The following is a 27,768-nucleotide window of genomic DNA, read 5'->3' on the forward strand; positions in this document are numbered from 1 at the left end:
ACAACTTTTTTTTTCCATTTATCAATGTATCTTGGGTATTCTAGAGCCATACTTACGAATTGTAGTTAGCGAGCTCCTTGAGAGCAGGGACTATCTTATTTAAGTATTTATGAAACACAACACACAGATGATACAATTGTTGAATGACTACATGGTAATGATTCCTATGTAAATACAGATTACACATTTCAGCCAATACTGAGACAATTTTTCCTTTAAATTTCTATAGAATTCTTGGATGGTGTGTGATTTCATTTATATTGCTAATTATATTTATCATTATCCTGTGTTATACCTACTTCAATAATTTTGCCCCAGTTATTTTAAAAGAGCAAGTTGAAGGGGAATCATGTATCTAATTCAGCATGTGGAAGAACGACAGTTAATTGATTCTATTATATTTCCACTCATTCACGTGAACAGCCCAATTAGCTCCCAACAGTATTTCCCCCCCCAGGTTGCATAATTAATGCAAATTAAGTGGTAGTTGATTTTATTCCATGTATGAATAATATGTTTGGTTATATCTGTGTACAGGGAAATTCTAGTTTTGATGAGAGATTTCTTCTCACGATCATATCTAGTGTTTTTGCATTATCTAAAAGAAGTTGATTTAATGTATTTTATCAAAACTTGTCCAAGATCTCACTTGCATTTCCAGCTATGCTTTTGCTATCCCTAACTACTTATATTAGAAAATAAACATATACCAACAAATCATACATGTCTGTTCTTGTTAATGATTTAGAAAAGCTCTAATTCAAATTGTTTTATACCATTCTGAAGTTAATGTGTAGTAGTCTGTAAACCAAGTTTAAAATATGTTCATATTATCTTAATGAATGAGCCAAAGGCAATTAAAAGCCAAATTTGCTTTTTCTGGCTTTTAAGATTTTATTTACTTGAGAGACAGACAGAGAGAGAGCATGAGCAGAGAGGAGAGGGACAAGGAGACTCCCCACTGAGAAGGAAGCTCAATGTGGGGCTCAATCCCAGGACCTTCAGATCATGACCAGAGCCAAAGGCAGATGCTTAACCCATTGAGCTACCCAGGCATCCCTTTTTTCTGGCTTTTAATATGTAATCTGATCAAAAGATCTTCATTGGTTTCACATATCTAACATTACAAATCCTTTGCAATATTTAAATCATTGAAATAACATGGATAATAAGTAATTTTCAGTCTAAGGAAAATTGCACTAGTATGAAAATATGGATTTTTGCAATATACAGAATCAAGACATCTGTCTCTTCAGCCAGGAACAAATGCAGGTCTTTGTGTGTTTTATGCCCTATCTAGGCCTGTATTTCCCTACCATGAACTATTTAAGGTATGGGTTTATACTGTACTAATGTACTTCATGACAACTTCATGAAAGGCTTTATTTTTAAGTTTCTCCTAGCTCAATGTAATTTTTTTTGTTTATGTATTTAATCTCTACACCCAACGTGGGGCTCGAATTCACAATTGTGAGATCAAGAGTTGCATATTCTTCTGACTGAGACAGCCAGGCACCCCATCAATGCAATTTTTTAAGACTTTATTTTTTTGAATAGTTTAGATTTACAGAAGAATTGAGTAGTACAGAATTTCCACATATTCTCTCTCCCAGTTTCTCCCATTATTAACATCTTATAGTCGGATACATTTGTTACAATTAATAAATGAATATCGATACTTTGTTATTAAAACCCACAGTTTATTCATACATCCTTAGTTTTTACCTAATATCTTTTCTCTCTTTCTGGATCCCATATCTTTTCTCTCTTTCTGGATCCCATATTACATTTACTGTAATCCCCTTGGATTCAGTTCCTCTTGGGTAGGATAGTTTCTCTGACATTCCTTTTTGATGACCTTGACAGTTTGGAGGAGTACTATTCAAGTATTTTGTAGGATGCCCCTCTACTGGAATTTGTCTGATGTCTTCCTTAAGATTAGACTGAGGTTATAGGTTTAGGAAGGTAATTTTCCCAAGAGGACTAGATAACTTCGGATTAAAGACACATCTAGATTTCATCAAACTGTTGTCATGGACATGGCACAACTCATGTATCATTTTAGTACTGTGCCTATCCCATAAGACTAGAGGCAGAAAAGATAGTCTTGAATAAAGAACAGGATGATTTTTAAAAAGTTGGCTTAAAAAAAAATAAGAGGTAGATAACATTATAAAGACAGCAAACAGTAGTCATTTCAATTCCCTTTCCAAAGTAAGCATGTTCTTTACAAATTAAGATTCAGAAAGTCAGACAAAAATGCATAAATAATATCATTCAATTCTGTATCTTCAGAGGTAAATATGGATTTTATGTAAATAAATTTACTCAAGTGTATTTATGTTTTCAAAGCATATTGTCACATTTTCACCTACCAAACAAACAATAAACACTGCAGGATTCTCTTGCCTATGGGTCAAAAATAGTCTTAAATCCTTAGAAAATTTATAGTAGGCAATCATTCTCTCCTGAACAGTGGTTCTCAAACTTTAGCACGTATTACAATCACCTGCAAGTCTTGTTCACAGCTTCCTGGGTGCTATCCCCAGTGGTTTCTGATTCAGTGGGTCTGGGGTGGGCCTAAGAATATGCATTTCTAACAAGTTTTTGAGGCAGCTGGTCTGAGGACCCTATGAAAACTACTGCTTAAGAGTCAACAAGGAAACTACATTCTTTAAGTGCCTATGGTGATTCAGGTATTTTACATATATTACCTTATTTAACTAGTTACAGAATCTTATCAAGCAAATATGAGTATCCCTTTTATAAATGGTGAACTTGAACTCAGGGTTGCTAAAGAACTCAGCTGAGGAGGTAACGGGATTAGGGGGCAAAATTACAATTCAGATTTCTGATTCTAATGCCCATGGTTTTCTAGTACAACATACTTCTCCTTGTTGACAAAGGAGTGAAACATATACGTCCTTGGCTCACTAGCAAAGGAGACTCTACCAGAGTGTGTACAGTGATTAGTTCAGGTCAGTAGGGTATTGAAGAAATCTTTACTGAAGACTTGGCAGAGGCTCAGGGTGGAGAGGACTCACTTTCTCTGAACTTCTGAAATAATCAAGGATGAAGTGAATTTAATGTATAATTAACAAAACAGGAAGAAGATGTATTTAATATAGTACTACTTACTTACTATTATTTTATTATTCCTTACAGAAAAACATACATTTAAATAAAAGTTCTTAAAAGAATAATCTCATTTACAATTAAGTTTAAAGCATCATACTATTCTAAATGTCTGCCAGTGTATACTACATTGCCAATCAACCACTACTTACTCTGGTATTGAACTAACACAGCATGATGGTCTTCAACAAAACGCTCTGACAGTTACCAAAACATTCACCTCCTTTCACAAAGCAAATTAAAAGCAATGACATACAAAGTAAGCAATTTAAAGTTTATGAAAAGTGGTACACTTTACAGTAAATAAATCACCAAAAAAGAAGTTGCCAATAATATATTTTCTATCACTTTGTTATACTCTATATAAAAAAGAACACTCAGACACAAATTAGACTTCAGACTTAAAATAGTTAATGAGGTCTAAACTTCAGAATGAGAAAAACCCACCCAACTCTACACCTCTATTATAAAAACAAATATTTTATGTAAGAAAGATTCCCTTTTAAATATCTATATACATATTTCCACTTAATACTGTTAATCAAACCCATAGTTATATTTATTTAAATAAGAATTAAATAAACTGCCCCAAATGCTGATTTCATCTCACAAAACAGAAGTATTTCAAATCACAACTTCCAGATGGTATCTTGAATACACTGGTTCCTTGAACAACATTAACAAGCATATTTTTAAGAATATATTTTCATCTACAGGTCAGGTAAAGCTTTATTAAATGGTAAACACTTTTAAAAGTGCAGAAACACAAGTTTTAAAAACAAATACATTCAGAAGATCTGCTGTTCAAATAATATTTTTTCAAAACCAGGTGGAGGAGTATGATAAAATTCACTGAACTGGCAATCCAAAATTGCACTGTCATCAACTAAAGACAGAAAAAGAAAGAAAGAAATTAGAAGCTAACACCTTAATTCACAAGAATACATAATTATAAAAGACTGTTATCATAATACCATAATATTAACAGGCAAAAAGAATAAATACACTGCTGCCCAGGTAATAAAACATAATCTTATTGGGTAAAAAGATCCACAATAAAAAATTAAATTAAAAACATTGAAAGGATATACATCAAAATATTACTAATAGACAGTGTGAATGTGAGTACTTTTAATTTTTTCCTTATTTGCCTACCTCTATTTTCTCAATTTTACACATTAAGATGCGTTACTTTTTAAAAATTGTTTTGAAAAAATTACAGATTCAGAAAAGGTTGCAAAAATAACAGCGTTCTCTGTACTCTTCATCCACCTTCCCCTAGTGGTAACATCTTACGTAACCACAGTACCATATCAAAACTGGAAAACTGATATTGATGAAGTACAGTTTAACGACACTGTAGGCCTTATTCAGCTTCTACATCTTTTTACCAGCATTTATCAAACAGAAATAAATGCATATATCCAAACAAAGACCTGTACATAAATGTTCATAGCGGCTTTATTTGTAATGGCCCCAAACTGGAAATAACTTAAATATCCATTAACAAGCAAAAGGAAAAACATATTATGATAAAAGCAGACAATAAACCACACACGCTACTTGGCAATAAAAATGAATGAATTATTGACACATTCTACAACATGGATCAATCTTAAAATAATTATGCTGAGACACGCCACACAGAAAAAGAATACAAATTTTATGATTCAGATTATCTGTAGTGACAGAAAACAGATCACTGGTTGGTTGGGGCTGGGGTGGAGAAAGTGAGTAGGAAGGATTATAAGGGAACAGGAGGAAATTTTAGGGATAATGAATATATCCATTATGTTGACTCTGGTAATGACATGAGTATTCATATCTACTTGTTAAACTGCACACATATTAAATGCACATCACTAAATATTTTATATTTCATAATAAAGGCAGAAAAAGTTAAGTACTGGATTTGACATTCATGAAAGCAGTAGAGATTTTAACAAGGGTGGTTTCAGTGAAGTGGTGGTAAAGGCAGTGAGATGGGGCTGAAGAAAAACTGAACGATACAGTAAGTGGTACTATTAGTACTGCAGCTGGATAAAGAAGGGCAAACATAGGACTACTGATGCTAGGAGTTTAGTCGGGATAAGGATGATTCAGAACATTTACAGGCATTGAAGAGAGATGTTCCTTATGTGACATATAAGTGAAATAAGTGACAAAGTGAAGTCCCAGAGTTGGGGAATTTTAAATCTAGACTGTACAATGTTTGTTTGTTTGTTTTAACATGAAGGATACCACTTCGTCTAAGATGGGACAGAAAGAAGGCAGGATTGGATTTGATTGAGAAAAACTTCAGGAGGGCTGGGGTGAGAAGGTGGAATTCACTATTAACAGCCTGTTTCTTTATAGAGTAGAAGGTAAGGTCATCTGTGGAGGATGAGGAGAGAATTCAAGAAGTATGGTGAAGGTCTGGCATGTGCAGAAATGTAAAAGAATTGCCACAAATGTTGAGAGCTTAGGTTGTAAGGCCTAACTTTGTGATGACACTTTTCTTCAGTGTGATATGGCTTTTTCTCTCCATAGTATGAGTCTAAGAACTGACAAAATGAATAACTGGGTGGATCTAGGATCTAGGGATGGGATGGAAGATAAAAGGTAAAGGAATTAAAGTTTATTTTTATGTATGTATGTATATATGTATGTATTTATTTATTAATAATCTCTATACCCAACACGGGGCTTGGACTCACTACCCCTAAATAAAGACTTGGATGCCCTATTGACTAAGCCAGCCAGGCATCCCTTAACTTTAATTTTTATCTCTGATATTATTAGACCATTAAAATACTTGGCTTAATTTAACTGATTTATCAATGTCAATTTATGAAATATACTTTATATAATTTACTGTCTATAACTTTACTACATTAAAAATTATGCTAAATCAAAGAAACAATCTGGAATAAAATTGTATTTGCTATACTCGTTTGTATAATTTGATATTTATCTCATTTCTCAGACTAAATTATTTAGAATATTAAGCTACATTTCCATTTAAGTAGATAAAGGAATTGTTTTACCCAATATGGCAAAGAAACTAACCAAAATCAAACTTAAAAATGCACTTCTACATGCAAAGATAGTGGAAAACCATTGAAAAATAATTTTTGGGAGAAAAGACTAATGAAAACAACTAAAAAGTAAAGCATAAGCTTTAGTTGTTATTATCATATTATTAAATATTTTTATTTGTTATCTGTATAGTTTTCTGACTTCGTAGTCTATCGCACTAACACTGCTACCTTTCTAGTAAATTACTATAAAAATTAATAATTAGTTCTTATAATGGCTTAAATCTAAGAACTTAAAGTAATTAAATGAGAAAATATTTTTAGATTACTAAAACCACAGGCAGAAAAACACACCTGTTGATTTAAACTTGGTAACATAAAAAATAAAGCAGAATAGAGGGATAAAGACACTGCACTTATGTTTGTTTGTTTTTTAATAAAGAGACACCTTATTTTTTAGAAATACATCTGAAATATTCATGAATAAAATGATATAACATCTGCCATTTGCCTCAGAACAATCCCAGGAGGGAAGGTGAAAAACAGAGGAGTATTAGCATTAAGGGATAGATGAGACCTGACAGGCTCCAAGCTGATACCTGTTTGAAGCTGGGTGATGGGTACATGAGGGTTCATTATACCGTTTTTACTTCTATGTATGTCGGAATTTTTCTATGATAAAAATTACCATAATTAAATGGTATAGAATCATCTCTAAAGTAACCCAATTCTTGGGAGGACGCACTTGTACAGAAAGTATAGTACATACATATACATAACCACCAGAAGTAAAACAATCAACACGAAACTGTTCTAATCACAATTTCTCTCAGAAGAGTTTTAAAACTTAGGTAACTTTATAGAGATAAATAATGCTCAGTCTATATAAAATTCCCATCCCTGGCTCCAAAATATTCTTAGAATTACATTTCCTGGTTACCTAAATCTCCCTAATAACTGGCAGAAAGAGCTCTGTAAACTCAGCAAAGCTCTTTGGAACTTTCTAGAATATAAGACTACATGATTAGAAAAGGGAGTATGGGGGCGCCTGGGTGGCTCAGGCGCCCCCATACTCAGGCGCCCCATGGCTCTGCCTTCGGCTCAGGTCATGATCTCAGGGTCCTGGAATCGAGCCCCGCATCGGGCTCTCTGCTCGGCAGGGAGCCTGCTTCCTCCTCTCTCTCTGCCTACTTGTGATCTCTCTCTGTCTGTCAAATAAATAAATAAATCTTTAAAAAAAAAAAATTTAAAAAAAAGGGAGTATGGTTATTGCATATTTAAGTATAATCACTGTATTTGGAAAAAAATATTTAATACATGGGGAATAAAAAACTTCCTTAGTCCTGCAAAGTGGGATTCTAATATCCTACTGAGTACATTTCATATAAAAGAGGTCCTTATTAACTTGTCCAGATTTTTGAATGATAGAAAGTTAATGAAAATGTCAAGTAAAAGTTAACAATCCAATAATAATAATAATATTTAGAAATATTTTAGCTTACCATAAACAACTGGATACACTGTCCCTCGTATACCTGATGCTGGACAATGCATATTTTTTCCATTCAAATATACATTTAATTCTACATGGTCATATGTAATACCCTAGGAAGGAAAGAAAATATTAAAAAGTAAAAATATAAATATTCCATAAAAAGCTTAAATAGAAAGCACCCACTGGGAAGCATGGAAAAAACTTCATAATTATAATTGTGTCACAACAGCCTTCATTAAGGGTTTACAATTTGGTGGAGTTCTGCTTGAACTGAGATTAAAAAAAAATTACTGGTGATTATGTGGGCGAAAGTCAGGTAAAGTTCCGAGAGTTCACATTAGAGGTAAAACAAATGAGAACAGTCTGATGCCTAGCATTATATTCAGATAATATGAATTTTATTTTGTGAACATTAAGATAATGTACGTACTGCCTGCCATGTACAGAGAGACCATTATTTTTTTTTTTAAACTTGTTTGAGAGAGAGGGAGCAAGTGCACTGGGGGGAGGAGGAGAGGGAGAGAGAGGGAGAGAGAGAGAAGCAGACTCCCCACTGAACGCAGAGCCCGGTGCAGGGCTTGAGGCATGGCTTGATCTCATGACCCTGAGATCATGACCTGAGCCAAAACCAAGAGTCAGATGCTTAACTGACTGAACCACCTGGGCATCCCCAGAGAAACCTTTGAAAATCATACAGAAATCACTGCTCTCTACAGAATTTGATCTTAAGGGGAAAAACAATGAAGTTTTCAGCATTGGGGCTTAATACCTGTCACTGTTCTCAAGTTGTGAAGAAGTGTCTTTATAGAACTTATTTCTGAAAAGAAATACATTTCCATCTCTTTACCTTGCTTTCAAATTCATCAAATGTATTACCAAGGTAAAGCTAGTGTTTACAATAGAATATAATTGTTAGCTAGTATCAAGTTGAAAAACAGAAAATAGCTCAAAAGAGTAAAAAAAAAAAGTAGAATAAAAATAGATCAGTCTGTATATCTGAAAGTTATTAAAGGTGCAAAAGTCAAAACTAATAATAAACGTTATTATTATTAAAATCCTGGAAAATACTTTGAAAGCCTATATTTGTACCAAGCACTATTCTAAGTACTTCATATTTAGTCCTCACAACAAGATGGGTATTATTATTACTACTATTATCTCCATTTTACAGATGAGGTAGCTAAAGCACAAAAAGATTAAAATAATTTATGTAAGGTTATAGAACTAGGAAGTAGCAGAGCTGGGATTTAAACCCATGCAGTATGGCTTCAGAATACTACTCTATTTGCCATGCCATACTACCTCTCTTTAAAACTTTATATAATAGTTACTAACTACTGGCAGAAAGTCTTAATTTGAAAAATTAAGAATAAACAGAAGAGATCTTTCAATAGCAAAATCATCACAAACCAAGAGGACCACTCCAAGGATTTCTGACTGTGGATATATTGTATCAACTTTAAAAAACTTTTTAGAGGTAGATTAGGACATCTGGGTGGCTCAGTTGGTTAAACATCCGCCTTTGGCTTAGGTCATGATCCCAGGGTCCTGGGATTGAGTCCTGCATCAGGTTCCCTGCTCAGCAAGGAGCCTGCTTCTCCCTCTGCCTGCCTGTACTGCTTGTACTTGTACTCCCGTGCTTTCTCCTCTCTGGTAAATAAATAAAATCTCTGAAAAAAAAGAAAAAGAAAATTTTTACAGGTAGAAAAAGATCTTACAGATGATATAGTCTTAACTCCTTCACTTTCTCCTTAAAACAACAAAGACCCAGAAAAATCAGTGTGTTAAGTGCTATAAAAGATTCTCCTGGGGCTCCTGGGTGGCTCAGGCAGTTAAGTCTCTTGCTTTCAGCTCAGGTCATGATCTCATGGGTCCTAGGATCAAGCTCTGCACTCTGGAGGGAGTCTGGCTCTCTCTCTAAAACAAATAAATAAATCTTTTTAAAAAATCTCCTAAAATCTCAGTAAAGCCAGCATTAAAGAATAATTTTTTAATAGTTAAGAAATATTGAGAGAGACATTGTTTCATTTCAGTTTATGTATTTAAATATAATAAAGCTAACTGATGGCTGGGATTAGTTTTTGTAACAAAGAGGCCTTTTTTCATTTAAAAAAACAAAAACAAAATCACACAAAAACAATGTGTCCTCTCCCTATAGGAACCACCTTACAGGGTATCTAGTGCAGAGCCGAGGTTTGTTATCCAGTCACCCTTCACCACCCAGTGGCAGCATAACCTACTGCAAGCAAGCAGGTATTAAAAGCCCAATCTGTGGCACCATGGCAAAATCCCAGCACTAAAGAAAGAAGTGAGGGGCGCCTGGGTGGCTCAGTGGGTTAAAGCCGCTGCCTTCAGCTCAGGTCATGGTCCTGGCATCCTGGGATCGAGCCCCGCATCGGGCTCTCTGCTCAGCAGGGAGCCTGCTTCCTCCTCTCTCTCTGCCTGCCTCTCTGCCTACTTGTGATCTGTCTGTCAAATAAATATATAAAATCTTAAAAAAAAAAAAGAAAGAAAGAAAGAAGTGAGAAAGGATGTAAGAACCCCAAATTCCTACTAGCAAGTTTAGTTCAAGTATTCTAACTTAATCTGTCCTTTTATATGATCCAGAAATGGTTTCATTCTGCCACAATGATACCAAAATATCTGACATGTTCAAGGCATTTATCAATAATTGTTTGCATGTTCAGTGAAGAGAATTCGTAATTAAGCTGCCTGTATTATACTCCAGGATCCCTCCATAAAAGAAGTTACTTAACTTCTCCTAATCTATGAAATGGTAATACCACTACTATCTATTTTATAGAGTCATTACAGGGATTAAACCAACTAATCTCTGCCAGGCATTTAAAACAGTGCCTGGCCCATAATAAATGTGAGAGAAGTGTTTGCTATGATGATGAGGATGATGATGATGATGGTGTAGAATGTTAATAAAACTTCTCTGAAATTAAACTGAAAAATGCAATTTTAGACTATATTTCCACTTCTCAAAACTATGTATAAAAGGAAAAAATAAGCATAAGCCAGGTATGCCTTCCTAGTGCTACAGTAGGCCCTGTGGGCACTATAGGATTACTGCATGAATATAATCATTTGGTCAGATGTTGAAAGCTTATTTTTCTTGATTTCTCCTCAGGGAATGGTATGTGACTGAAATTCCGCACATATGAGAATGTTTTTCCTGTCTTAAATCCATTCTACTTTTCCTATGCCACTGTCAGCAATTTGGTGAAATTTGTTCTCAAGTGTTTGAACTAGGAATATAAAGGTAATAAGGTAGGATAATCTTTTATTTTTCTTGACTCTGGATATATTTCATCCTTTTAAAAGTCCTCCTTTTATCAGAACGGATATGAAAACTCAAAGTTTAATTTAATAAAGCTGATCATTCTTAAATCTCTCAATTTGTGGTATCAGTTATCTCAATAAATGAGATAGGAAGACAAGAATAACACACAGTAGAAGTTCAACAACAAAGAAAAACATTTGTTACTGATTATCCTTATGTCTGAATTTTATCTTCATGTAAACAGGCTGATAGCATCGACTTGACTTCAAGACTCTCCTTCAAGAAATATCCATTTGAATAAGGGTGTTCCATATTATGGACATCTGGCAATGATCTACAAATACAAAGCCAACTATTCAAAAAGAACAGGGAAAAGCAGATTTTAAAAATGGTTTATACCTTTTGTCTCCGAAAACAACTTTTTTTTTTTCCTTTTCCCCTAAAACTCAACAATTTACCTATTTAAAAACTAGGGGAGCATGGATGGCTTAGTTGGTTAAGTGTCTGACTCTTGGTTTTGGCTCAGGTCATGATCTCAGTGTCATGACATCGAGCCCCATGTCGGACTCCATGCTGGGTGTAGAGCCTGCTTAAGATTCTCTCTCTCCCCTTCTCTAAACAAAACAAAACTAAACTAAACATTCTTCATAGTTTTTAATTTGCAGAAAAGAAAAGAAAGATCAGGGGCACCTGGGTGCCGCGGCTGGTTAAGCATCTGACTTGATTTTTTGCTCAGGTTATATGATCTCAGGGTCATGGACTGAACCGCCCATCTGACACTGTGCTCAGCAGGGAGTCTGCTTGAGGGTCTCTCTCTCCCTCTCCCCCTCCCTCTAAATAGATAAATAAACCACCACTCTCTCCCTAAAATAAATAAACCTTTAAGAAAAATAAAAAATCAGACCACAGTTAAAAATCTTAATTTCCACAACTCTCTTCCTTTTCACTAAAATACTGCATTTTTCTTCAATAACCTGGACTTACCCTGTGTCATCTTATTATTAGAAACCTTCTCTCATTATGTAGACTCCTTTCAACTTGGTACCACAGCCAGGAACACAAAGTTCTATGTGTAAGGGCATCTTTGCTGAGGGAGATCCTAGGACCCTGTTCTCAATCAATAGCTAATAGCCTGAATCCAGTATATAAGGTTCTTGGATAATGCCATTTAAGAAGTAACTAGGAGAGCAGAAAGGAATCTTTGGATTACATTTTCAATAGGGTGGTTTTGGCAAAGACTTAAATATATTAGTTGGGAATAAAAATAGAGCTGTCTTAATATATGTAACTCTTTCTAACCCGTTTTCCAAAAAACTTCTCTCCAATCAAACCTTAGAATTTTGAGTCCAGTTCTTTGAAGAGTTCTGAAAGTGAAGAAGTTTAATAAGTTTAAGTTTAATGAGGATCATCACTCCTAATAAAATGCTGTAATTCTTTAATAGAAGTTCATAACAAATTAAATACAGGCATACCTTGTTTTATTGCACTAAACAGATAGTGCATTTTTACAAATTGAAGGTCTGTGGCAACCATGTGTTGAGCAAGTCTATTGGTGCCATTTTTCCAACACTGTTTGCTCACATCAAGTCTCTGGGTCACATTTTGGTAGTTCTTGCAATATTTCAAAGTTCTTCATTATTTTGTTAAGGTGACCTGTGTTCAGTGATCTTTCATATTACTAGTGCAATTACTTTGGTGTGCCACAAACCATGCCCATATAAGATCATTCAATAAATGTGTGGGTTTTAACTGCTCCACTGACTAGGTGTTCCCATCTCTCCCCATCTCCTCTGGCCTTTTTATTCCCTTAGACACAATGCTGAAATTGGGCCAATTAATAACCCTACAATGGCCTCTAAGTGTTCAAGTGAAAGGAAATCACATGTCTTTCCCTTTAAAACAAAAGTCCAAAATGATTAAGCTCAGAGGAAGGCATGTAGAAAGCCAAGACAGACCAAAAGCTAGGCCTCATGAACCAGACAATTAACTGAGTTGTGAATACAAAGGAAAACTTCTTGAAGAAAATTAAAAGTGTTACTCCAGTGAATACACAAATAAGAAAGCAAAACAGACTTACTGTTGATACAGAGAAATTCTGATGGTCTGCTTAGAAGATGAAATCAGCTGTAATATTCCCTTAACCCAAAGCCTAATCCAGAACAAGGCCCTAACTCTCTTCAATTTCTATGAAGGCTAAGAGAGGTGAGGAAGCTGCAGAAAAAAAAACAAAAAACAAAAAAACAAAACTGGAAGCTAGCAGAAGCTGGTTCATGAGGTTTAAGGAAAGAGTCCATTCCCATAACACAAAAGCTGCAGGTGAAGCAGCACGTTATCCAGATCTAGTCAAGTGAAGGTGGCTACACTGAAAAACAGATTTTCAGTGTGGACAAAAACAGCCCTATCCTGGAAAAAGATGCCATCTAGGATTTTCAGAGCTAGATTATAGAAGTCAATGCCTGGCTTCAAAGCTTCAAAGGACAGGCTGACTCTCTTGTTAGGGGCTATGTAAGTGGTGACTTTACATTGAAGCCAATGCTCATTGACCATTCCAAAAATCCTAGGGCCCTTAAGAATGATGTTAAATCTACTTTGTGTGCTCTATAAATGGAACAATAAAGCCTGGACAACAGCACATCTGTTTACAACATGGTTTACTGAGTATTTTAAGCCCACAGTTGAGACCTACTGCTCCAGAAAAAGGACCCTTTTCAAAATATCACTGTTCACTGACAATGCATCTATCTGTTCACCCAAAAGCTCTGATAGAGATATACAATGAGATTAATGCTGTTTTCATGACTGCTAAGACAGCATCCATTCTGTAGCCCAGGGATCAGGAGTAATTTCAACTTTCAAGTCTTAATTACTTAATTACTTAAGTTTTGTAAGGCTCTAACTGCCATACACAGTCCTTCTTCTTCTTTTTTTTTTTTATTTATTTATTTGACACAGAGAGAGAGATCACAAGTAGGCAGAGAGGCAGAGAGAGAGAGAAAGAGAGAGAAGCAGGCTCCCTGCTGAGCAGAGAGCCCGATGCGGGGCTCGATCCCAGGACCCTGGGATCATGACCTGAGTTGAAGGCAGAGGCTTTAACCCACTGAGCCACCCAGGCGCCCCACAGTGCTTCTTCTGAAGGATCTCAGCAAAGTAAACTGAAAATCTTCTGAAAAGGATTCACCATCTAGATGCCCTTAAGAACATTCATGATTCAGGGCACCTGGGTGGCTCAGTCGGTTAAACATCCAACTCTTGGTCTCAGCTCAGGTCTTGATTTGCGGGGTTGTGAGTTCAAGCCCCGTGTTGGGTTCCATGCTGGGCATGGACCCTACTTAAGAAAAAAAAAGGAATATTCATGATTCATGGGAAGAAGTGAAAATTTCAACATTAACAGGAGTCTCAAAGAAGTTGATTCAACCCTCACGAATGACTTTGAGGGTTTCAAGATCTCAGTAGAGGCATGAACTGCAGAGGTGGTGGAAACAGCAAGAGAGCTAGAATTAGAAATGGAGCCTGAAGATGCTGAATTGCTGCAATCTCATGATAAAACTTTAGTGGATGAAGAGGTGCTTCTTGTGAATGAGCAAAGAAAGTGGTTTCTTGAGATGGAATCTACTCCTGGTGAAGATGCTGTGAAGACTGTTGAAATGACAGCAAAGGATTTAAAATACTATATAAACTTAGTTGATGAGGGAGCGGCGGGGTTTGACAGAATTGACTCTAATTTTGAAAGAAGTTCTACTTTGGGCAAATGCTATCAAAGAGCATCAGATGCCATAGAGAAATTGTTAATGAAAAGAAGGGTCAATCTTTGCAGCAAAATGCACTGTTGTCTTCTTTTAAGAAATTGTGAGGGCCACCCTGACCTTCAGCAGCCACCATCCTGCTCAGTCAGGAGCCATCAACATTCAGGCAAGACCCTCCATCAGCAAAAAGATTATGACGCACTAAAAGTTCAGATGATGGTTAGCATTTTTTAGCAACAGAATATTTTTAAATTAAGGTACATCCATTTTTTTAAACATAATGCTATGTACACTTAAAAGACTACAGTGCAGTGTAAACATATACATTCACTGGGAAACCAAAAACCTCATTTCACTTGTTTTACTGCAATATTTGCTTTATTGCAGTGGTCTGGAAACAAACAACAGTATGCCTGCAATAAATGTCAAAATTTTCTCTAAGATATCTTTAGCTGCAAAAATACCTAATATTTTCTAATATGAATGTCAGCAAAGTTTCAAAATTATGGGCCAAGATTTCTCTGATGTGAGAGAAGCAAGAAATGCTGATAAGCAGCCAACCTGTCAAAATTCTCCTGAATGGAAATAAGGGCTTACGCCGATTTTCCTGGCCAGCAACAGCTCTAGAAAGGAGAGTAGTTTGGTAAGGTAGCAGAATCTACACCAAGTGCTCTTTTGGAATATGTACCACCTCATTAGATCTAATCCCAGTGCTTCAGAATTCAAACCACAAACTCCCAGGCAAAACTATATAGACTAAAAGCAGTTCAACTTTAATAATTTACAGTGGAAAACAACTCTACAGTAAACTTACCACGACATCTCCCTCCTGTGGAAGACTGTTTGCTGGCAGCCTATTTTTCTCCTCATTGTTGTGGTATAGGGCTCCATCATTCCTCATCACCAGACTATGCACATCTCGGCCAAGAGGAATCTGATTCAAGTTAACTTTCTGAGTTGCAACGCCAATACCCCATATTCCTAAAAAATAATAGTTTAAATGCCCCCAAAATCTGAAGAATACAAATATGAAAGAAGGGGTTGTTTTTAAGAGTGTAAGTTGTTTTTAAAAGAAATCGTGTACTATCACTAAACTATTTTTTATCAATTTTTTAAAAAACAAATCTTTTAAAAGTAGTTTGCAAACTACCCTATGTTCTCTACAGATGCAGTACAATATAAGAGATAAGAGTGGGTTCTGAAGCTGTACAGCCTAGGTTAAACTCTGGCTTAACTAGGTGATCTGCTTCCTCACCTGTGAATGTGGGGTTCTAACAGTACTTACTTCAAAGGGTTATTAAAAGATATAGCAAGGTCACTAATACTTGAAACAGTGTTAAGTATTCCCCCCAAAACTGGTTAAGCAGAGCTTTTTTTAAAAAGATGTTAGCTATTATTGTTACTATTCTCTAAAAGACATTTTGAAAAAGCACATAATTATTTTAAATGGCCTATGGTTCTAGTCAAGCACTACCTCAGAGAAGTGGGAAATTAGTCTTTAGTTTTTGCATCTATAATGTGTGATAAATAACATAGATCTGGTCAATACCACAATGAGGAGAAAATTAATGATGAAGTATAAAATTATTTTCTTAAGGAAAAGTGAATTGGGGGAAATCAGAGGGGGACATGAACCATGAGAGACTGTGGACTCTGAGAAACAAACTGAGGGTTTTGAAGGGGAGGCCTGGGAGGGATTAAGTGAGCCTGGTGGTGGGTACTAAAGAAGGCACATATTGCATGGAGCACTGGGTGTGGCGCATAAACAATGAATCTTGGAACAATGAAAAAATAAAATTAAATTTAAAAAAATAGAAAAGAAAAAAAATAATTTTCTTACCCGTGCCTTAAATCAGTGAGTTTAAAACCTTTTGGTCTAGGCTGATTTTAAGCAAGCAGCTCTCCTCTTAACCGGCCAAACAGAATACCTAGAGCTCTGGATTTTGTTTCAAACTGTTTCCTTCTCAATTTTTATCAAAATCAGTTAGGAGAAAATATATAAATGGAAGAAGGTTTGAAGATCATGTTGCCAATCAATTTTTCTGAATTAAGCAAAACTATCAGAAAGTTGCATTCTGGATATCACTGTCTGGGCTTCCTAAATAATCTTACAACATAATTTATCCTCCAGAGTGGGACAATTTTAAGAGTGACAGAAGAAGATAGTACTAATTTCATGGAACAACAGTTCTAGACAGGGTTATAGAGTCTCCTTATTCCTAAAGAACTGTGCATGCTGTAATACACTTTGGCATAACTGCTTCAAGCTTTCACTGAGAGATCAACTTACAAATTCCAACAATATATTTATTTGAGAGACGTCACTGAGAATGCCATTCTTTACAGAAAATCCACATAAAAATTTGTCCTGGATTTAAGCATCAAGAAAGTATTTGCTTCTCTTGAGAAAAGGTAGGTTGTACTTGAGGAGATTTTAGTTACCAGAGACATTTTGCAGCTAACTTATAAAAGAATGAAATGGAAGACAGTTTCGTATTTATTCCTATACTTAAGAAAATCAGTATTTTAAATTAATTTAGAAAACAAGCCCCAGAAGGATGTTTTATATCATTCAAGCTTGTTGACTAAGAGTATGATTTACTTCCCTTTAGTTTTCCTATTCTACACCTATACTTACGTTATTCACGCTCTATTTCACTAGAAGTTTTTTTTTTATAACAAAGCTTAAAAAATACATTTCCCCACATTCAATGCAGCTACAAGTTAACTAATTGCTATTCTAACACTCAAGTAGAACTGTTGTAGGATTCAAAAAAACTCTGCAAATTTTTTAACGAGAAATATAGACATCAGAATTCTAAATGTGCTAACTGCTTCAGAAGCCAACGAATTTGGGTATTTTAACAAGAGTTATGAGAAAACATCCAGGATAAGACTGGTTTTACCCTAAGATAAAACAGCAAGAATCTACACCTTTAATGCTTGACCAAATGAAATGGAGCATCTAACAGCCCTTCATAACACTAGTGTCTTACACTGATCGTGTACAACGCACTCATAAGTAAAACCAATGCGAAGCAGGAAAGGCTGTTCTTGTAACCCCATTTTATAGATAGCAAAACTGAACCTAAAATAACTCAATAACTAAATTAATTACTTTAGCCAGGATCACACAAGGGGGGAAAAATTTCTTCCAAATAAGTTTGGTGCTTTTTTATTGCCTCGTTAATCTTTTTCACACACGAAAAATTGCTCTTAATATTTAGTTAGTACTTTTAATAGTAAAGGACCATTATACCAACCTGTGGACTGGATTTTGAATTCAAAGTAGCTTTTGTTTTGATGTAAAGGGGCACTGGCTAAACAGCCTCCCGTTCCACATATTCTTCTTCCGTTTTTTACAATGACAACATCTGTTCCTAAACAAAAAATGCAGAGACCGTGTAAAGTTTTTTATTTTCTTATCCAACAATCAGGGTCAATTTGTTTCACTTCTAACTCTTAGTCAAAAAATAGCGAAGCTATATTTACTTTGAAATACAGAAATGCTGATAAAAACAATTTTTAGTTCACAATTTTTTCCCCTGAGAATGTTTATATTTAATATTCGTTTGTGGCTAGAAATCTTGTTTAGAAACGCAATTTAACATTAATTCTGTACGAGGAGCTGTCCTCGCCTGGGGACAGCTGACGAGTCTCGGGAGGCGGCTGCTCCGAGATTCCGGTGAAAATGGGTGGGTAGGTCCACACAACCAGCTCCCGATGACAGGAGCAGACAGGGCTGCGTAGCCTTGAACACAGAACAGGGCCGAGGTGCAGCCGGCCGGCGTCTGAAAGAGATCCGCGAGACAAAACGGGGTCGAGGGCAGCACCTCAGAGCGAGGAGCGGGGGGCGGCGCCCGGAGGGGCAGGGCCGCGCGTGGTTCCTCCGACCTCGCACTGCCAGCGACCCGCCGCGCCACACCCGGCGGGGGCCGTTGGGTCTGGGGGAAGGGAGGGCCCTTACCCATGTGCTGCGTGTCCAGCTGCACGGCCGGCATCTCCTTCAGAGGGATGTGTCCCGTCCCGCCGTCCCTGCAGCACCGCAGGCAGCAGAACACCGAGGCTGCCATCGCGCCAAGACCACCGACTCCTACGCCGCTCGCCGCCCGCCGCCTCTAGACCGCGGCGACTCCGCCCCCACGCCTCCGCTCCGCCTCCCGCCCCCGCCCGAGCGCCAGAGTCCGTGTGGAGCGCCCAGACCGATACAGCGACGCCCCACGCCGGGAGGGCGCAATGCAGGCAGAGGCGTAGCCGACCCCGGATGGAAGATGTAGAGGCTGCGCGCGCGGGGAGGGGCGGGGTCCAGGAGGGCGGGGCTAGAGGCGGAGCAGGGCGGAAGGCGTGGCGTGCGGGCGGGTCGAGGACCTCGTTCTCTCGTGCGCGGGTCCTTTTTCTCTTGGCGAGTGTTCACGTCCGAGTTCTCACGTTGAGCAGTTCGCAGGGAGTGGGCACTCTTCGGACACTGAGTAGTCGTAGAATTCTGAGTTAAAAACTGTTTCCTCCAACCTTGACATTACCTTTAGGGATGAATTGACAGACGCAAGTCATGCTAGGGGAGTGAGAGCTGGTAAAGGACCCTGAGGTTTTCCACAACCCCCACCACCGTGCGCCCAGGGCTGAGAGAACTTCGCCTCCAACAAAAGCTTCCGTCCGCTACCGTGGCTGGTTTCTAAAGAATTTCCTCAAGTTCTAAATAGACGCACAGGCCCCGAGAGTAATGGCTGTTAGTGATTTCGCCGTGAATGTGCACCTGAGGTTCTAAGTGGGCCCTGGTCCATCTTAGGTGCGGAGATGCGCGTTCCGTGGCCCTCGGGGCCGCGCAGTTGAGGAAGCCCAGGAGGCGGTGCGGGGAGGATACCAGTGGGGCTGGGCGGGAGGGCGATGCTCGACCCGCCTCTGCCAAGCTCACCCTCCCGGTGGACTGGGGGTTTCGAGGAGTGTGAAGGGAACTCCGAAGCAATGAGGAGGTCGTCCGGCCTCCCGAGGGAAGCCCTCATTTCCTACCGCCTGCTCCTCTTTGCTTCCAAGTAGGAGGCCCACAGTGTGGTCACCTGTCATCTCCTCACCTACTTAGATCATCTGTCCCTGGTCGATTTTATTTAATACACCTTGGGGCTCGGAGATGGTCTTCGGTGACCTCTAGAATTAGGCTGGCTCAAACCTTTATTCCCAAATAAGGCTTCGCCCGGGTTCAGTTCCTGGGAAACCAACCCAAGACACCCGCTTAATGTGTAATGGGTTTTCTACACATAACATTCTGGTGACCTCAGTGTAAATCTCCTTAATGGAGGATTCCCCCCACTCCCAGAATAAGAGAATTTTTTCAGGGTCCTGGATCTTTGCTGTCTATACAAATCGTGTTTTCATTACAATAGGGAAAACCTCCAAGTTCTGTACTTTATTTATTTAGTTACCACAGAATTAATAACTGAGGTGATTTTTGAAGTGACTGAGAGTAGACTCTCACTCCCTATAAAGTACTTTCTTGCTGATCATTTTACACATGACATTTTTCTTTTACTGAAAACCTCGACCTTTATTCTGAGAGTTCAGTTAGTGTTCTGTTCTCTTTCCACTGGGAGGGAAGGGGAAGTTAAATAGAAGGTGGAGAGACAAAACTTCCTGTCATTCCATGATGTGGGCTCTCTTTGACATATGTATCTAATCGAATTCTTCAAAGTTTTAGGGTGGATATTGTCCTCATTTTATAGACGAAGAAATAGAGATACAGGGATTACATAACTGCTGTAGCCTCAGATGACTGGGAAATAAACAAGGTAGGACACCTAAGCCTGTATTTGCTCCACCAGATCATGCTGCCTCTCAAATTCCAGAGATTTAACTCTTGTGATAAATGCTGAAGTTCTTTTAAAAGTGCTCTCAATTCAAAATGCAGATTTGCACTTTATTTTTGTATATTTCATTAATCTCCATATTGGCTATCAGCTGCCATAACTCATGTACAGACAATAACATAAAATAGCAGTTGTTAAAAGGTAAAATATTTATTCAGAAGTATTATTAAAAGCAGTACCTGTATTTAATATATAATAAATAATTAGGCCATTCAAGTCACTCACATCTTCAGTGAAAAGCCGGACTATGAGGTGGCGTGCTTTCGCCATTACTGTAGAAGCAGAACTGCCATAGTCTTTCCTGGCTAGAAGAGTAAACTGTTGGGCTACAGCCCAGTGCACTTTGCCCCCAATGTAGCAACTCCAGCGCACTCAGCAGTATCAAGCAAGCAAAACCAGTTAGCTCCTAAAACAGACTTCCCTGTCTTGGCAGATGAATGCCATCCATGAGCTCACAGACCTTATCCTTCTTATATCTGGGATTCTATTAACCTTTCATTATTATTTTCAAAGGAATTATCCTTTCTTTTTGAAAAGCACAATGTTAAAGATATTTTGACAGTCTTTCACAGCTATCACTTTAAATAACAATCACAAATAAAGCCTACAAAAAGTTTCCCAATAGTTAGTTAGAAGGTCGTTTATCTAAGTCAAAAGCAATAAGAGAGAATGACTACTTGGAAAAAAAAAAAAAAAGTCAGCTTCAGCGACATGCCAGGAACTTGAGAACTGATAGGACAATAATGTAAAGCATGTGTTTCTGAGTTGAGTTTAACATCATGCTCAAGATTTTTTTTAATGGTTTTTATGCCAACCAGACATCTCCTGTTAGTGAACTTTACACTCTGTACTGGGTCACACGAAATGGTTTCTTTTTAAAAAATTCATTAATCAGTTATTAAGTCAAACTTTTTTCTTGGGGTAATCCAGACCACATTTGTGATCTTTCAAAAAATCAGAAACATTAAAAAAACCTTATACTTCTAAAAAACTAAAAATATTCCTGGGGCCTTGATCTGTTCATTATTATAATTTTGAGTTATAGTAACTGACATTTATGTGCTGCTTACCATTGCCATGCAAAAATAAGTGCTTTTTATAAACTAATTTAATCCTGTATCAACCCCATGAGGTAAAAGTATCCTCCGCTGTACACTGGAGGAAGCTGAGGCAAAGAAAAAATAAGAAAGGTGCCCAAGGGGCGCCTTGGTGGCTCAGTTGGTTAAGCAGCCAACTCTTGATTTCTGCTCAGGTCATGATCTTAGGGTCTTGGGGTCAAGCCTGGCATTGGGTTCCATGCTCAGTGCAGCGTCTGCTTGAGAATCTCTCACTCCCCCTCCCCCTGCTTCTACCTCTGCTCCTGCCTTCTTGAACGCATGTTCTCTTTTTAAATTAAAACAAAGCAAAATAAAACAAAACTTAAAGAGAAAAGAAGCAAGGAAGGAAGGAAGGTGCCCAAAGTCACACAATCAAGTGACGAAGCTGCATTCAAACCCAGGCTCTAGGGTCTTTGTTTGTTTCTTAAGATAGATAGATTGGTTGATTGATTGATTGATTTTAGGAAGAGAGAGAGCGAGAGAGAGAGAGAGAAAGAGAGGGAGAAAACGAACACTGGGGGTGGGGAGGGGCAGAGGGAGAGGGGAGAGAATCCCAAGCAGATTCCACACTAGTGTGGAGCCCAGAGGCAGGGCTTGATCCCAGGACCCTGAAATCCCTACCTGAGGGGAAAGGAAGAGTTGGAAGCTTAACCCACTCCACCCCCCAGGTGCCCCTCCAGGGTCTTTGTTCTTAACCCCTATGCAAACTGCCTCCCTAGAGTACTACATTTAAGAATAGATTCCTAGTTTTTGTTTACAATCTCTTCCCTTATCTCAGAAGCTGACATTTAAATTCAGCTGGCATTAATTGCACTCCTTTAATCTGGATTTACTGAATTCTAAAGTAACTTACCTATTTTCAACAACAAAAGATAACATTGAGAACCTTCTTCTGGAACAGCTTCCCTTTGTTACCAACACATTCCAGTGTTTTGTAAGGGTGTCATTCATAGATAGGGTGTCTCTAAATGATCCAAAGAAAAGCAGAGTTAGTACTTACGATTGCTAAATCAGGTAAGCCAAGCTGGAGACTGGGAACAGATAGAGATCTGTAGTAGAAGGAAAAGAGAAGATGGGGTAAAGTAAAGGAATTTGATAAAGATACAGAAAAATAAGAATAATAGAGGATAAAGCAGAATAAGTTTTAGTATTGAAGAGGAAGAAAAAGAAGCCAGTAGCGAGTGCTCTATAAATGAGAACTTAGGGAATAAAAAATGTGATTTGCCAAGAATTTTCAACCTGGAAGGAGGGTGCCTTCATCTGCTTCCCTTCTGGAGAAAGTAAAGCAGACTGTTATAAACTGAGGGGAATTCTGTGATTTCTCCCCAACCTCAGCTTCTCTTATTCAAAGTACAGGTATCCTAATGTACTTACACATACCATACATACCTTCCCTTATCAGTTTAGATCCTAGGTACAATTGCTGCAATAATTAGAAGAAAGATACATTGAAGATTAAAAAAGAAAAAGGAAGGAAGGCAAAGGGCATATTGAGGTAGGTTTTGCCTTCCCAGAAGTTAAGGAAAATGAGAATAAGTAGTTAGTCCTGGGATCTACACTCCTTGTCTAGTAGTACAGAGGGTACTGAAACCAGTCACTTGTCTCCAAGGAGCTGATGATAAGTGTTTTGTGCAAAGTTTCTATGGCCAAAGATCAGGCTACATACAGAACCTGATGTTATGGAAAGGAGGTTGCAAAAACACTTAGTTGGCTGGGTCAAATACTTCAGTAAATGTTTCTCAAAGCATTTCAAACATTCAAGTGATTCTGTCTTGGGACTGCAGTAAGGCTTGGGAACAAGAAGTCACCATCTCCAAATTATGAAACCAAAAGGCACTGGACATTTGCAGGAGGATCAGACAGAGAAAAAAATTACTTCTTGTTATATGTAATAGCTGCAAAAAAACCAAAATTATCTCACTGAAATTTTGAGAAAGATCTGAAAATATTCTAGGAACAATGAAGGGAAAATAATTATTAGTTAAGATTTACCTAATATTACTAATTTAAGATATATACAACTTCACATAGTGTCTATGGCTTTATTTTTGCAAGTGTAGAAATATTTATAAAGTTTTTCATAAGGTTTTACCTGCAGTTACAATCCCTCCAAACCTATTTCCTCAGGAGTGGTTCTGCACATAAATGGTCCAAACGCAGGCATTCTCAGAACCTTGATTTTTGTGTTGAGAAGGAACTGTTGTCTTTCCTTCCATTTAAACATGAGTGTCTGTGAATGTAGATGTGGTTCTGGGTAGGCCTAATTTCAGTTTGGGCCATAACTGCTAAGCCATAAACTGCAGATCCTGGAAGCTGAGTTACAGGGAATGTGAGACTACTTAAAATTTCTGGTAAAAGTTTACAAAACTCTGGAATATTTGAAAACTGCTTTAAGAAAAAAAACTCACTGTGAAATAAATGATTTTGAAATACCAACCGTGAGAGTTAGCTCCAAGGTTATGTTATGGCCAAGAGAACTTCAGTGTAGGAAAATAGAACTGCTAAGAATTGGGCATATAAAAATACAATTTTTCCCTCTTATTTTGGCTGTTCCAAACTTTTATTTTATTTTATTTTTTTAAGTAGGCACCACAGTGCAGAGCCCAACACAGGGTCTGAACCCACGCGCCCAAGATCAAGACCTAAGCAGAGATCATGAGTTGGATGCTCAACCAACTGAGCCATCCACGTGCCTTGCTATTCCAAACCTTTTTTTTTTTTTTAAATTTTTTTAAGATTTTATTTATTTATTTGACAGACAGAGATCACAAGTAGGCAGAGAGGCAGGCAGAGAGAGAGGAGCAAACAGGCTCCCCGCCAAGCAGAGAGCCCAATGCGGAGCTCGATCCCAGGACCCTGGGATCATGACCTGAGCCAAAGGCAGAGGCTTTAACCCACTGAGCCACCCAGGCGCTCCAACTATTCCAAACTTTTAACCAAACCTTTAAAAATGATTCTATATCTTTTCTTTTAAACTTCCTGTTTGTATGTGTCATGTCTAATATATAACTCAGATCTCAGTTTATGCCAAAGACTTAAAATATTCTATAAAGAGGCAACCCACAGAATGGGAGAAGATATTTGCAAATGACAGTACAGACAAAAGGTTGATATCCAGGATCTATAAAGAACTCCTCAAACTCAACACACACAAAACAGATAATCATGTCAAAAAATGGGCAGAAGACATGAACAGACACTTCTCCAATGAAGACATACAAATGGCTAACAGACACATGAAAAAATATTCATCATCACTAGCCATCAGGGAGATTCAAATTAAAACCACATTGAGATACCACCTTACACCAGTTAGAATGGCCAAAATTAGCAAGACAGAAAACAACATGTGTTGGAGAGGATGTGGAGAAAGGGGAACCTCTTACACTGTTGGTGGGAATGCAAGTTGGTGCAGCCACTTTGGAGAACGGTGTGGAGATTCCTTAAGAAATTAAAAATAGAGCTTCCCTATGACCCTGCAATTGCACTACAGGGTATTTACCCCAAAGATACAGATGTAGTGAAAAGAAAGACCATCTGTACCCCAATGTTTATAGCAACAATGGCCACCGTCGCCAAACTGTGGAAAGAACCACGATGCCCTTCAATGGACGAATGGATAAGGAAGATGTGGTCCATATACACTATTGAGTATTATGCCTCCATCAGAAAGGATGAATACCCAACTTTTGTAGCAACATGGACAGGACTAGAAGAGATTATGCTGAGTGAAATAAGTCAAGCAGAGAGAGTCAATTATCATATGGTTTCACTTATTTGTGGAGCATAACAAATAACATGGAGGAAAAGGGGAGATGGAGAGGAGAAGGGAGTTGAGGGAAATTGGAAGGGGAGGTGAACCATGAGAGACTATGGACTCTGAAAAACAACCTGAGGGTTTTGAAGGGGCAGGGGGTGGGAGGTTGGGGGAACCAGGTGGTGGGCATTAGGGAGGGCATGGATTGCATGGAGCACTGGGTGTGGTGCAAAAACAATGAATACTGTTACGCTGAAAAGAAATAAAAAATTTTAAAAAAATCTATAAAAAGAGATATAAAGCTTTGGAAAGGAAGGAAATTTGAAAAGTAGGAAGAGACTCAAACTTTCCCAAAATATCAGAAAAAAAATAGTAAAATCCCACTTTATGTGTTCTTAATTCATCAGCATTCTGTAAATGTTTGGAAGAACAGCAAACGAATAAAAGCCCTTAAAATAAATACATGTAATATAATTACACTTCATCTAAAAACCAGAAAGTAGTGTATATAAACTGAGTTCTTAGAAACAGATATCTTCATTAACTGCACTAAAGCAGGTTGTTGTATAAAGGAAATCTATATACAGAATTTTAAAAATTTTAAAAATAATAACAGCTTTATTGAACTGTTATATTTATATTTATAGCACATATATTCTTATATGAATTATGACAATGCCAACTTTTTAAAGTATATAATTCAATGGTTTTTAGTATATTCATTGTGTTGTGCAACCATTATCATCACCTCAAAAAGAAACCCCTTAGCAATCACTCCCCATTCTGCTGCCCACCCCGGCCCCTGGCAATCACTAATCTACTTTCTGAATCTAGGAGTTTGCCTATTCTGGACATTTCATATGAATGGAATTATGCAATATATGGTCTTTTTATCTGGCTTCTTTCACTTAGCGTGATGTTTTCCAAGTTCATCCATGTTGTAGCACGTATTAGTACTTCATTCTGTTTTGTGGTCAAATAATACTCTGCTGCGATACCTATATTGTATTTTGTTTATCCATGCATCAGTCAATGGACATTTGGGTTTTTTCCATTTTTTGACTATTATGGATAATATTGCTATGAACATTTGTGTACAGGTTTTTTTAGTGAACATGTGTTTAAATCCCTTTGGTTATATACCTAGGAATGGAATTACTGGGTTACCTTGTGACTCTTTGTTTAAAGGTTTGAATAACTGCCAAACTGTTTTGCAAAGTTCCTGCATCAATTTACAACACCAGCAATGTACAAGTTCTTCATGTCCTCACCAATACTTGTTATCATCTGTCCTTTTTATTTTAGCTATCCTGTGAGGTATGAAATCGGATCTCAATATAGTTTTGATTTGCATTTCCTTAATGATCTGTGATGCTGAGCTTCTTTTCCTGTGTTTTTTGGTAATTTGTGTATCTTCTTTGGACTAATACTATTCAAATCCGTTGCCCATTTTAAAATTGGGTTATTGATCTTTTTGTTCTGGAGTTATAAAAGTTCTTATATATTCTGGGTACGAGTCCTTTGCCAGATTATATAACTTGCAAACAATTTCTCCCATTCCATACGTTGTCTTTTCACATTCTTTTTTGTTTTTTGTTTTTTTAAGTAATCTCTACACCCAATATGGGGTTCAAACCCACAACCCTGACATCAAGAGTTACACACTTCACAGACTGAGCTAACCAGTCTTCACATTTTTGATGGTGTCCTTTGAAGCACAATAATTAATTTTGACAAAATCCATTTATTTATTTTTTTCTTTTGTCACTGTGCTTTTAGACAGAAACCACTGTCTAATCCAAGGTCAGAGACATTTACTCCTGTATTTTTTCTATAGTTGTATACTTTCAGCTCAGTTCAGGTGTTCGATACATTCTAAGTTAATTTTTCTGTATGATGTGAAGTAGGTGTTCAACTCATTTTTTAGCACAGACATCCAGATGTCCTCCACAAGCGTGAAGAGGGTCATTCTTTCCCCATGGAACTGTCTTGGCATCCTTATTGAAAATTACATAGGACTTTTTATAACTCAGATAACAAAGATTTTATCTGACTACAAAGAATAGTCATGTTGGTTTAATCTTAATTGATATGGGTAGTCAGAAAGCAGGTACCAAGATCTTTTAAATACCTGTGTACACATTTTGAACATACTCGTAAAGATTATCGGGAGTTTTTGTATCAACTGTTCATTTTATAGTTACTTCTATAAAAGTGAGTAGCAAAACCACATTCCCTCATGGATGCTTTAGGCAGACCTCCAGTTTGTCAGTCTTTATCTTTCCCACCCCATCTCTCCTCATCAGTTCTCTGGGTGCAACATCCTGGTTTGGGTCTGTACTAGGAATTCTTCCTTTCACCATCGGTCCTCATCCTC

The 27,768-nt window shown here is 37.5% G+C and overlaps 1 protein-coding gene across 2 annotated transcripts; it reads right to left on the minus strand.

Moving 5' to 3' along the window:
• Positions 1 to 1,525: 1,525 nt before the first annotated feature.
• SPRYD7 (SPRY domain containing 7) lies at positions 1,526 to 18,834 on the minus strand. 2 transcript variants are annotated; one of them, XM_080799881.1, is made up of 5 exons: positions 18,647 to 18,834; positions 17,943 to 18,059; positions 15,494 to 15,660; positions 7,655 to 7,757; positions 1,526 to 4,021 (listed from the first exon to the last, which is right to left on the minus strand). In XM_080799881.1, exons 1-5 carry the CDS (start codon positions 18,750 to 18,752, stop codon positions 3,924 to 3,926), a joined length of 591 nt encoding a protein of 196 aa, XP_080656007.1. In that variant the 5' UTR covers positions 18,753 to 18,834; the 3' UTR covers positions 1,526 to 3,923. The 2 variants fall into 2 exon arrangements, with proteins under 2 accessions (XP_080656007.1, XP_080656008.1); XM_080799882.1 differs by lacking the exon at positions 7,655 to 7,757 and having other exon boundaries at positions 3,129 to 4,021; positions 18,647 to 18,818.
• Positions 18,835 to 27,768: the final 8,934 nt, after the last annotated feature.

Source organism: Martes martes (genome assembly GCF_963455335.1).
Source record: "Martes martes genome assembly, chromosome: 3".
In the NCBI taxonomy this organism is placed as follows: domain Eukaryota; kingdom Metazoa; phylum Chordata; class Mammalia; order Carnivora; family Mustelidae; genus Martes; species Martes martes.

What these genes read in the sequence shown, in the direction of transcription:
- SPRYD7 (XM_080799881.1), bottom strand. Translation starts at nt 18,752, where the DNA reads ATGGCAGCCTCGGTGTTCTGCTGCCTGCGGTGCTGCAGGGACGGCGGG. An exon ending in GCTGGACACGCAGCACATGG is followed by an intron (nt 18,060 to 18,646) that starts GTAAGGGCCCTC and finishes TTTTTTGTTTAG; the next exon opens with GAACAGATGTTGTCATTGTA. An exon ending in AGTGTATCCAGTTGTTTATG is followed by an intron (nt 4,022 to 7,654) that starts GTAAGCTAAAAT and finishes TTCTGTCTTTAG; the next exon opens with TTGATGACAGTGCAATTTTG.